This window comes from Caretta caretta, chromosome 6, assembly GCF_965140235.1.
Source record: "Caretta caretta isolate rCarCar2 chromosome 6, rCarCar1.hap1, whole genome shotgun sequence".
NCBI classification, from domain to species: Eukaryota; Metazoa; Chordata; order Testudines; family Cheloniidae; genus Caretta; species Caretta caretta.
Genome location: NC_134211.1, coordinates 87,893,583 through 87,905,910, shown reverse-complemented (window position 1 = coordinate 87,905,910; position 12,328 = coordinate 87,893,583). Strand labels below are relative to the sequence as shown.

General features: G+C 39.0%; 1 protein-coding gene across 6 annotated transcripts in view; it reads right to left on the bottom strand.

Moving 5' to 3' along the window:
- Positions 1-12,328, bottom strand: part of MIA2 (MIA SH3 domain ER export factor 2) — a 68,345-nt gene that overhangs the window by 25,254 nt on the left and 30,763 nt on the right. For all 6 annotated transcript variants that reach the window (XM_048855942.2, XM_048855943.2, XM_048855944.2 and 3 more), the window contains 6 exons: positions 4,828-4,849; positions 4,615-4,703; positions 4,055-4,126; positions 3,109-3,219; positions 1,756-1,827; positions 1,319-1,423 (listed from right to left, as the gene is read on the bottom strand). In XM_048855942.2, coding sequence (XP_048711899.2) covers positions 1,319-1,423; positions 1,756-1,827; positions 3,109-3,219; positions 4,055-4,126; positions 4,615-4,703; positions 4,828-4,849 — 471 coding nt within the window. The remainder of the gene's footprint in view (positions 1-1,318; positions 1,424-1,755; positions 1,828-3,108; positions 3,220-4,054; positions 4,127-4,614; positions 4,704-4,827; positions 4,850-12,328) is intronic.

The window sequence follows — 12,328 nt, the reverse complement described above, 5'->3', positions numbered from 1 at the left end:
TACCACCACCACACTTCCATTCTCACTGTTGATAACAGAGATTTGTGAGAACCAGAATTTCCCTTCCACGGAAAATTTTACATTTCCAAAAATACTGTTCTGAATTAAAACAGAAAATCTGATATGAAAAGTTTTCTGTCGAACATTTTCAAAAGATTCCATTTCAGAAGAACCAAAATGGAATTTGTTTAAATGGTCCCGGCAATCCTAGCACCCCAGCTCTGCAGAAGCCCTCCTGGTGGGCTGTGGTGAAGCCAGGAAGTCCTGGAAGCCCAGGTTCCCCAGCAACTAACCAGGCTGGCTGCCAAGAAGCCCTTACTCCCAAGCTCCCCACCAGGCAAGCTGCCAAGGAGCTGGGCAGCTGAGCAGGAAACCAGGTAAGTTTCTGGCAAACTGGTTTCTGTCAAAGTCTATATGTTTCAGCAGAACATTTCAGTTCTGACTAATTGCCATTTTCGGATAGAAAAATGTTTTGTTGGAACATTTCTGACCAGCTCTAGTTGATCATTCCAACATCCTACCCACCACCCACGCCTGCAACTTCTGTGTCATTCTGAACTCTATTCTCTTCTTTTCTACTACAAAGCTGATGAACCATTCCTATTCTGGTTTATAGCAACTAAAATCCTTGTTCACTGCCTGGTTTATCTCTTGCCTAACTACTCCAGTGCCCTCCTATCTGGCCTCCCCACTTCTTACAATGCTCTCCTCCATTCCATCCCAAATGCTCCTGCAGTAACAGTATTTTCCTCACCTGCCACTTTGCTAAGTTATTCTCCTATTTAAACCCTGTCTTTGTCATCTGAATCAAGTTCAAGCTTCTGGTGCCCACTTTTGTGGAGTACCTCAACTATGTACTTGCCTAAATCTTTATTCTCATTTCTTCCAAAAACCTCTTTTTTCTCAGCAAAACCTTTTCCCATCCCCTTTGTATCCTTCTCTCAATATCAGTGTTGCTTTTTTTCATGCTGCCCTTTATGGGTGGAACAAGTATTTCACACTTTACTTATTAAGGTTTTTTCTCTCTCTCATGCACATTCCATAAAGCCTTTTGAGAGAAAGAGCGCAAGAGAGATCCAAGGAAAGTATTTAAAATAAGTTATTCCAACAAATAAATAAATAAATATATATGTGAACATATATCCTGGAGATTTTGTGTGTGGTGTGTGTGTGTAAATATATATACACACACACGATCTCCAGGATCATTTGGTTATGTTCAATTTGATGATGAACTCCTTCGAGCAGGGATCATATCTTTAGTTATGTGGAAACTGCCATGCATATCTACAATACTACATAACTAGGAAGAACTTACCTGTTTCTCGCTTTCCTGAAGATGACAGTTTTCCTGTATTGCATCTTGGACAGACGTCTCAAGTCTCTCTTTATTAATGTGAAATACTTTTAATGTGGTCTTGGCCTAAATGAAATAAAAAAAAGCAAACTGCTTCAACAGTATATCTGAAGATCCAATAGCTTGTTGCTGTTTACAATAAATTTCTTGGCAGTGTATGTTTTATAATTGTGTACTAACAAAATAAAGTGTAATTGTGCTTTTCAATTAATGGTAACTGCCACGCTCTTTTGTAAAATGAATCAGCTACCACACACCAAAAAGTTGGACTGAGCCCTAGAAGACTGTTATTGATATTCATGTCAAGTCATGCCTGTGAGTATTTATTTGTGATGAAACAATTTATTTTAGTAATTGATTTTCCTAATTTGAACAAAAACCTCAGATATTTGACTTACTTCTGCCACTTGTGACTGGATAGATTTTGCTTCACTTTCTAAAGACTCCATTCTTCTCTGTATTTCCGCCATCTGCAAAGCCGTAATATTTATTTTCATACAAGTTCTTCCAGGTTGAAACTTTTTAGCCAAACTAATTTTATGAGATAAATTTTCAGAAAATGCTACTAAAATGTATTCCTGTAAAAATACTTATTTTTAAATTGTAAGGATTGTCTTTGCAGGCCCGACAATACCAGTTTTCTTTTCAAAGATTTTCCTTAAGGAAGATTTTTTGACTGTACGATAGTGACATATGATTACATACTACTATCTTCTTTCTACCTTTCTTGTAACATACTGTTTCTTTTTACAATGCTTATAATATGTATACTACATCCACTGTCTGAGATATTGGAGAATCATTAAATAATTAATCTATTTCCCTAAAAGTACTTTAGGAAAAGATTTTCCTATGCAGGATATTTAAAACGTCAGCTGAGTGGGCCTCCAACTATTACTCCTTTACAGCTTTTAAAAAAGTTTAAGTGTTCACTGAATTTAGCACTCTTACAAATCCCTTTGTCAATTAGTTCATAAAGTAACAGCACTGGCATCACAGGCAAGGAAGAGACCATAATTCATAAGAGCTCTATGGTTGCTTTTATACAGCCCGATAAACAGCAGTTCTGTGAGCTTCCCTAATTACATAGTTGTAGAAGTTATTCTGAGAGGTACTTCTCTCTTGATAGCAACCACAAAATGCTTGTTTCAGCATTATCTACCCAGACAAGACTGCCCCCCATTTCCTGAATATCCCCAAGATAGAACCAAGTTACTTTGGCTGACAATAAGCATCAATGGTAAACAGCACAACATTGTAGGGGAAGGGGGAAAACCAAGATTAGCTGTTGATAAATGAGCCAAAAAACACAGCATTTTTGGAGGTTTTGCGAAAATGATTCCCCCCACTCCAGCACAGAAAGTTTTGTTTTCTAAATAAAAAGGAAGTTAAAATTCAGAGAACCTTCTCCAAATCATACATTCTAAAGTTTATTTGGATGCATTAAATAAACTGCAAAGAAAAAAAAAGTTTAAAAAAAAACATCACTGACTTGTTAAACAAGTCTTTTCTCACCCTTGCTATATAGGACATTCAACGTACAGCTGTATCTTTAGCTCCTAAATACTTGCATGTTAGTTCCTGAACCTTAACTACCTGGGATTGTCTTGAATGATTTTAAAAAACAAAATTAAAGTTCAAAAAGGAATGAAAAGACCGCCTTTTCAGTAAATGTCTTCTCAGAGAAATAACTCTGATTATACACAAAAACATGTTCCAATTTTTAAAACCAAGTTTTTTCTGAACCTTACCAAGTCATCCTGTTCTGATCGCTTAGACTTCTCTTCTTCTAGCTCTTTTTCTAAATTCTCTATTTCATCCTTGAGTGCAGTGTTTGACCTGTTCAGTTTTTCACAGGTTGCCTAAAACAAGTCATTTTGATAGTTAACCTATAGAAATTTACAGTTATAAAGTAATTAAATACAGGTGTGTATAGTGTATTTTTATGGAACACTTTAATAATCTATAGAGGTGCAATAAGGCCTCAAAAGTTAAGTTTGCATTGAGATCTGTGTTTAAAGTGGGGATTAAATCACTTACATATGAACAGTCTTATTCCCAACCTTACAATATTTACTCCAAGTCCAGAATGAATTTAAGTAAATTTGTCAGTTTATTAGTTATTTACTTTTGAATAGCCCCATAAGAAGTATGGTGAGACTACACTTTTTTGGAGTCTTCTATCAAATAAGTTCCTGATTTTTGGGATCTAAAAATGGATTCATTTCTAGATTACAGCAACATGTAAGACACATTCTATTTTAAGTTATTAGCGTGTATTTTTGAATCAGAACTATTAGTCAATATTTAAAATTTATGCTGCAATATGTCATACAACATTTTTTCAAAATACTGTGATACACATTTGATTCTGCATCACTCATTTGAGGGGTTTGCATAACAATTTTACAGGATGTCACCTATAGGAAGCAGGCAGAGAAAGCTATCTGCATAATTATTTGCTCCAAAATTAATTGCCTGCATGTCTGATTTGCTCCATAATTAATTTCTCTGCATAACTGACCCACTCCATAATTAATTCACTGTCTCATTTGGTAATGGTTTGAGAAACCCTGGATTAGCAAAACAATTCCACAGATTTAAAAAAGAGTACACTTCTGACACCTTCAGTTTTCCTGAACCACCACCTCAAATTATACAAAAAAAGCCACTTTGTTTCTTTTAGTCTGTTTTTACCTCAATATGTGATGTATTTGTTGACTCTTTCAGAAGACTGGCATCCTTTAGAGATGATTCTAAGTCTTCGTACTGAAAGAGATACATGATATCAAAATGTGTGTAAAATCAAAAGTTGTTTTACAAAATGAAATTAATTTATGATTAAGTTTAAAACACTAAGGGATGGATTGTTAAAAGTATTTAGGCACACTAGACCTTAATTCCCAATGGGCGTTAGTGGGATTTTCAGAAGGGCCTACATGCATCTTTAGGTGCCTAAGTATCTTTAAAAATCTGGCCCTACGAAGGTTAGCACGGAGCATAAAAGCAAGACGTCTAGGTGTACATTTCCAATGCAGCGTATTGTACTATAATTTAAGAGGAAAATGCATTGAAATCTGTATCACATTTAAAAGAATTTGAACCAAGGGGAAAAAAAACACAAGTATTTCAAGATCATCATAAATATAAGCTTTTGATATTTAAGTTTAAATAAAGCTTCTGTTGCTTAAAAGAACAACAATGGCTCAATATGTTAAAAACATACATTGGAGGAGGAGAACAAAAATAAGAGTTACCTCTTTCTTCTGGAGACTAAGTTTTTCAAGAACTTTGCATTTGTCTTCAATTAGTTCAGCAACTTTACTGGCAAGCTGTTTTTCCCTTCCTACAAAGGACAGTAGCTCCATTTTGTAACATTCAAGTTATTAAAAACTATCATAAAAATAATTTAAAATTACCAGTGTAGCTAGAAACATGCTCCACAGAAACAATAAGGAAAGTTAACTTACCTACATAAAATCTGCTTCTAACCTGAAACAAAAAGAACAAGCACTGAAATTTGTCTATAATGTTACACAGCTTGCAAGGATAACACTATTCAGTTTTTAGCCTCATCTTCTCTGCATTTTTTACTTAACGTTACAATGTTTACATAATCTACAGTAACTGTGGTTCTTTGTGATGTTGTAGTCAGCATGGATCCCACCATAGGTGCACATCCATCTCACATATATGAAACTGGAGGTGTTTTTGAATAGCAGCATCTGTTGGGGCTGCGCACAAGTTCTGTGCCTCCTCACGCTCCCATACAAGCCCATAAAGGGTGGGGAAACCACACACACACACCCTGATTCTCTCACCATTTAAAGTAGTGATGGCTAAGGAATCTGAAAAGCAGGCGTGGAAGGTGGGTTGTGGGATCCACACGGACTATGTTCATCGTGAAGAACAAGAGTTACTACAGGGAAGTAACTGTTCTCTCTTTTTTTGCGTATTCATCAGTGTGGAACCCATTGTAGGTGACTGATGAGCAATATTATCCCTAGATAATAGAAGTGAGGTGTTTTATTTGTATCAGTCAAACAGTGATTGAAGTACTGCTCCTGAACTTGGTATCTGACCCAGCTGCCATGCCTACAGCATGTTTAACAAAAGTCAGTGGGTTGCTCCATATTGCAGATCTCAGAGACTGGCAGGAAGAAGATGCTGCCAGTTCCCAGGTGGAGTATGCCTTGACATTCAGAGGGAGAGCATGTAGCTTTTCCTCCAGGTGTTGAGGGAGGTTTCAGAAAAAAATAACGGCAAGGTAACTGATTCTTCAGATGGAATTGCGAGACTGCCTAAGGCATGAACTGGGGTGTGGTCTCAGTACCATCTTGTCTATATGGGAGGATGTGCAAAGTGTAGAGTTGCCACCTGTCCAGATTTTCCCAGGATCGTTGCTTTTCTTTTTTCCCCCACAGGTAGCTGTCCTGGGAAATCTGTAAAAGTGCTCAACACACACTACCAACTGTCCAGTTTTATGGGCGAAGGATCATCTCAGATGTCCTGTATTTTTGTACCTCAGAAGTGGCAACCCAAGTAAGGTGGTGTGGCCATGAGGGCTTGGAGCTCAGTGACTCCCCATGCTCAGGTGATGGCAACCAGAAAGACCGTTTTGATGGTAAAGAAATGTACTGAGCAATATGACAGTGGTTCTAAAGGAGTCAACCTGTGGAACTCGCTGCTAGGGGATGCGGTGAAGGCCAACAGTATAACTGGGTTTAAAAAAAAAAAATTAGCTAAGTTCATGGAGGATAGTCCATCATTAGCTAAGATGGTCAGGGATGAAACCCCATGCTCTAGGTGTCCCTAAACCTTTGACTGCCAGAAGCTGGATGACAGAGGATGGATCACTCAACAATTGCCCTGTTCTGTTCATTCCCTCTGAAGCATCTGGCACTGGCCACTGTTTGAGGTCAGCATACTGGGCTACATGGACCATAGGTGTGATCCTGTATGGCCATTCTTATGTTCTTATGAGTCTCCAGGAGTTTTAGAAGGACAATGTTGAGGGCCCACGTGGGAGTCAGTCTAACCAGAGAGTAAATATGAAGGAGGCCCCGAGGAAATTTGGATATTGTCAAATGTGAGATCCCAAATGAGCGTACCAGAGCATGACACGCCAATATTGCTGCAAGGTGAACCTTGAGAGAGAGTTGAATGCTATTCCAGCATATTTCAGGTGCAGCAGGTAGTTAGGGAACTTCAATATCAAGGCCTCTACCGGGTCTAGATCACATTGGGCTGTCCATATGAAAAATCTTTGCCATTTTGAGGAGCAAGTATTCCTAATGGAAGGTTTCCCACTTTGTATGAGGACTTCCCGAATCTATAGGCGGCAGTTTCTACCAGCAGTGCTCAGTCAGCCAACATCCAACACATCAAGTGCAATGACTGCATCTGACCCTGGTTCTGAGATGATATGTTCAGACAGGTTGGGAGATATGAGTCTGTCCTTGTGGAATGACACCGAGTTCTGCCCAGAGTCCACAACTCCGTGTTTGGAGCGCCCTCTCTCAGTCCTGGGACTTGGGTACTGGAGGTGTTGAGATCAGTGATGAGTCTTTTCTTGGTGCCCTCTTCTCTGAACTGGTCTTTGGCATCACTTGTGGCTAGACTGGGCAATAAATAAAATTGGCTTGTCTGTTAGCAGTACTACGTAGCTTGTCTCCTCAGAATCTGATGAGACCTTCAGGCCATGTTAAGTAGCCCTGTACTGGGAGATCTGTACAGGTGGATCTAACTGCCAATACTCAGTCCAGATGGGTCAATTCTAATCACAGTGGTCATATGTTGAAATATCAAGAGTTCTGAAGGTTTGTAGAAGATTTTGAGAAGGTTCAGCAAAACCTAGTGGGTTAGACATTCACAGATTAGAAGGAACAGAGAGGATTGCAGTCACTCAGCCCTTAATGCCCTTGTACAGGAGTACAAGGTGTATGCAGTGTAAACAGACACTATTGTTAAAAAAAGGGGGGGGGAGAAAGGGGAGGAGGAGAGACTTGAATGCAAGAGGTTCATTAACACCTACAGTGGGATCTATACTGTCACATACATTAAGAAGAAATATCCTTACGTTGATAAACTTATCTATCCTTGATCCTAGCTGTCCTGCATGACTGAGAGACCCTAGGCCAGTGATCCTTAATTAAAGTGGGCCAATTTCAGAATTTTATTACAAGAGGCAGGCCATTTGCGAAGAAGGCTGACAAAAGTAAAACCACTTCAGCTGCCAATAAAGACTTTGATTGCAACATAAGTATTAGTGTTTCTACCTTTTAACAAAGATTATAAATCAACACAATTGCCTGTGTTTGTTACAATCTTTAGCAAGCTTTTTGAAGAGTGGTTTGTAGGTCAGGGCAAGGCACATGCAGTTGTGAAGATGCTTATCTATCAGGTGATTGCGGTGTTGGTCTCTTATAATGTTCATGATAGAAAACCCAGATTTGCAGAGGTATGTTGATCCCAACACTATTAAAAGATAGATGGCTAGATTCTGACAATTCTCAAACAGGTCAGCATATTGAGTCCACAAATCACAAAGTCCCACTTCTCTGAATTTTGCCTTCAAGACGTCTGAGCTCTGGAGCCTTACAATTTCTAATTGAAAGGCAGTTTCGTTAATTGAATCAAGAATGTTCTGTGCTTCAAAAGGGCACAGTCCATTGGCAGAGACAACAAATGGATCACAAACAAATAAAAGCAAATCCTTTGGAATTTTAAAATTCTCCACTCGCATTTTAAAATTTTTTGATCAGATTGCTTAGGAATTCTTGCACCGTTTTCATTGAAGTTTTATCTGTAGCAACAACACACAATGTAGGGAAGTGCAACATCTTTCCTGTCAAAGATTTCAAGATTCCTCTGAAAGGCACACCCTTTTTCAAACAGATCCCTGGAGGAAATTCAAGTGATCAGTAATATCACACAGAAAAGCTACCCATGACATAGAGGGGACATCATTCATAAATTCCAGGAACTCACAAGCTTATTGGTCTTGTGGTTTGAAAGAATTTCTATTAATTCTTTTCGAAACACACAAAACCTCTCTAATATGTGCCCCTACTTAACCAGCAAATGTCGTTGTGCGGCAACAGGACTGTATTCAGCTGAAATGTCTTGTAAAAGAGCTTTAAAATAATTTTGCAAGCTAGAAGTTGAGCATATGTAGTTCACTAATCTCATCACAATACTCATTGTTTTTTTCAAGTCTCCAGACAACTTACCGCACAGGACAGACTGGTGAATGATACAGTGAAGTGTATTTAATGAAAGATGTATCACTGCCAACTATAAAAAAAAGCCCTTCTCTGTCCCTGACATGGAGGGACTTCAATCTGTAATAAGCAAGTTTACTTTCTGCAAATCTAAGCTATTTCCCCCCGCCTCCCGAAAAAAGAGCCTTTTACCTTTCAAAAGTGATCTCTCCTGTGGTGTAGCTTTCCAATGGTACTAAGCAAAAAAATTCTTCCTTAGATTTCATGATGGTGAAATTTTTAAACAGACAGCAATAGCTGGGCAGTGTCACTTAAATGACTTGATTTGTTCACTGCAAGAGACATGTATTTGGTGTTTTTTACATCAGAAAGCAGAGCTGACAGACAATCCTTGTAAATTACCTCTAATCTTCGCACTGCCATGGAATCAGACAGGATAACTTGTTTCACACGGTTCACAATGTCATCTTTGTTTTTATCTCTGGCAAAAAGGTCCTTCAGCATTTTCAACATGCACTTCTTCACAAACTTAGCATCCAGGAAAGGCTTTTTCTTTTTAGCCAGTACCAACATTATTCCAAGAGAAGCAGCTGTTGCTTTTTCCTGTACAGTCGCTGATGTTACAAGTATGGCATTTGAAGTGTGATACGAAGACTTCAGATTTTCAATTTTGTCATGTCTTGCAACACTGCCAGCAGGATAGACTGTGTTGAAGCTACTGTGCTTTGATTCAAGAGGCGCCTCACCCTGACAACCTTACAGATGGATACAGTGGTTTGGCATATTAAGCACAAAGGTTTTGTGTTTAAATGAGGTGGCATTAAAAAAAAAAAAAAAAAGGAGAGAAAATCCGCTGTCCAGTTCGGGTTAAAAGCTCGGTTTTGCTGTTGACTTTGCGATACCATACCATGCCACCATTACTTCTGCGCTCTTGCTGGCAGTGGCACTGCCCTCAGAGCTGGGTTACTAAGAAAGTCATAGGCAAATGATAGGCAGCACATCACAGTTTGTGAACGTAATTGTAAACATTTTTTAAGATGAGCTGGCAGGCCACACAGGAAACCTTGGTAGGCCACATTTGGCCCACATGCCACCTATTGAGTATCACTGCTCCAGGCCAGTGAAGACTACTAACATCGGACATGTCTGCTTTGGAAACACAAGAAAGCAAACAATCCATTATTTCAGCACAACACCTTGCACTGGAAGTTTCTAAGAAAGCCAGAACATAAGAATGGCCATACTGGGTCAGACCAAAGGTCCATCCAGCCCAGCATCCTGTCCACCGACAGTGGCCAATGCCAGGTGCCCCAGAGGGAGTGAACCTAACAGGTAATGATCAAGTGATCTCTCTCCTGCCATCCATCTCCACCCTCTGACAAACAGAGGCTAGAGACACCATTCCTCACCCATCCTGGCTAATAGCCATTAATGGACTTAACCTCCATGAATTTGTCCAGTTCTCTTTTAAACCCTGATATAGTCCTAGCCTTCACAACCTCCTCAGGCAAGGAGTTCCACAGGTTGACTGTACCCTGAGTGAAGAAGAACTTTCTTTTATTTGTTTTAAACCTGCTACCCATTAATTTCATTTGGTGGCCCCTAGTTCTTATATTATGGGAACAAGCAAATAACTTTTACTTATTCACTTTCTCCACACCACTCATGATTTTATATACCTCTATCATATCCCCCCTTAGTCTCCTCTTTTCCAAACTGAAAAGTCCTAGCCTCTTTAATCTCTCCTCATATGGGACCCATTCCAAACCCCTAATCATTTTAGTTGCCCTTTTCTGAGCCTTTTCTAATGCCACTATATCTTTTTTGAGATGAGGGGACCGCATCTGTACACAGTATTCAAGATGTGGGCGTACCGTGGATTTATATAAGGGCAGTAAGATATTCTCCATCTTATTCTCTATCCCTTTTTTAATGACAGGTTTCAGAGTAACAACCGTGTTAGTCTGTATTCACAAAAAGAAAAGGAGTACTTGTGGCACCTTAGAGACTAACCAATTTATTTGAGCATAAGCTTTCGTGAGCTACAGCTCACTTCATCGGATGCATAAAAGTGGAAAATGCAGTGAGGATGTTTTTATACATAGACCATGAAAAAATGGGTGTTTATCACTTCAGAAGGTTTTCTCCCCCCACCCCAGAGTTAAGAAACTCTAGAGTGGGGTGGGGGGAGAAAACCTTTTGAAGTGATAAACACCCATTTTTTCATGGTCTATGTATAAAAACATCCTCACTGCATTTTCCACTTTTATGCATCCGATGAAGTGAGCTGTAGCTCACGAAAGCTTATGCTCAAATAAATTGGTTAGTCTCTAAGGTACCACAAGTACTCCTTCCCTTTTTTAAAGATTCCTAACATCCCGTTTGCTTTTTGACTGCCGCTGCACACTGCGTGAACGTTTTTAGAGAACCATCCACAATGACTCCAAGATCTTTCTCCCGATTAGTTGTAGCTAATTAGCCCCCACCATATTGTATGTATAGTTGGGGTTATTTTTTCTAAATGTGCATTACTTTACATTTATCCACATCAAATTTCATTTGCCATTTTGTTGCCCAATCACTTAGTTTTGTGAGATCGTTTTGAAGTTCTTCACAGTCTGCTTTGGTCTTAACTATCTTGAGCAGTTTAGTATAGTCTGCAAACTTTGCCACCTCACTGTTTACCCCTTTCTCCAGATCATTTATGAATAAGTTCAATAGGACTGATCCTAGGACTGACCCTTGGGGAACACCACTAGTTACCCCTCTCCATTCTGAAAATTTACCATTTATTCCTACCCCTTGTTCCCTGTCTTTTAACCAGTTCTCAATCCATGAAAGGATCTTCCCTCTTATCGCATGACAACTTAATTTACTTAAGAGCCTTTGGTGAGGGACCTTCTCAAAGGCTTTCTGGAAATCTAAGTACACTATGTCCACTGGATCCCCCTTGTCCACATGCTTGTTGGCCCCCTCAAAGAGCTCTAATAGATTAGTAAGACATGATCTCCCTTTACAGAAACCATGTTGACTTTTGCACAACAATTTATGTTCTTCTATGTGTCTGACAATTTTATTCTTTACGATTGTTTCAACTAATTTGCCCGGTACGGACGTTAGACTTACCAGTCTGTAATTGCCAGGATCACCTCTAGAGCCCTTCTTAAATATTGGCGTTACATTAACTATCTTCCAATCACTGGGTACAGTAGCTGATTTAAAGGACAAGTTACAAACTATAGTTAATTTCACATTTGAGTTCCTTCAGAACTCTTGGGTGAATGCCATCTGGTCCCGGTGACTTGTTACTGTTAAGTTCCTCAATTAATTCCAAAACCTCCTCTAGTGACACTTCAATCTGTGACAATTCCTCAGATTTGTCACCTACAAAAGACGGCTCAGGTTTGGGAATCTCCCTAATATCCTGAGCCGTGAAGACTGAAGCAAAAAATTCATTTAGTTTCTCCACAAAGACTTTATCGTCTTTAAGTGTTCCTTTTGTATTTCGATCATCCAGGGGCCCCACTGGTTGTTTAGCAGCCTTCCTGCTTCTGATATACTTAAAAAACATTTTGTTATTACCTTTTGAGTTTTTGGCTAGCTATTGTTCAAACTCCTTTTTGGCTTTTCTTATTACATTTTTACATTTAATTTGGCAGCGTTTATGTTCCTTTCTATTTACCTCACTAGGATTTGACTTCCACTTTTTAAAAGAAGATGATTTTTTTATCTAGGAAGGCTTCTTTTA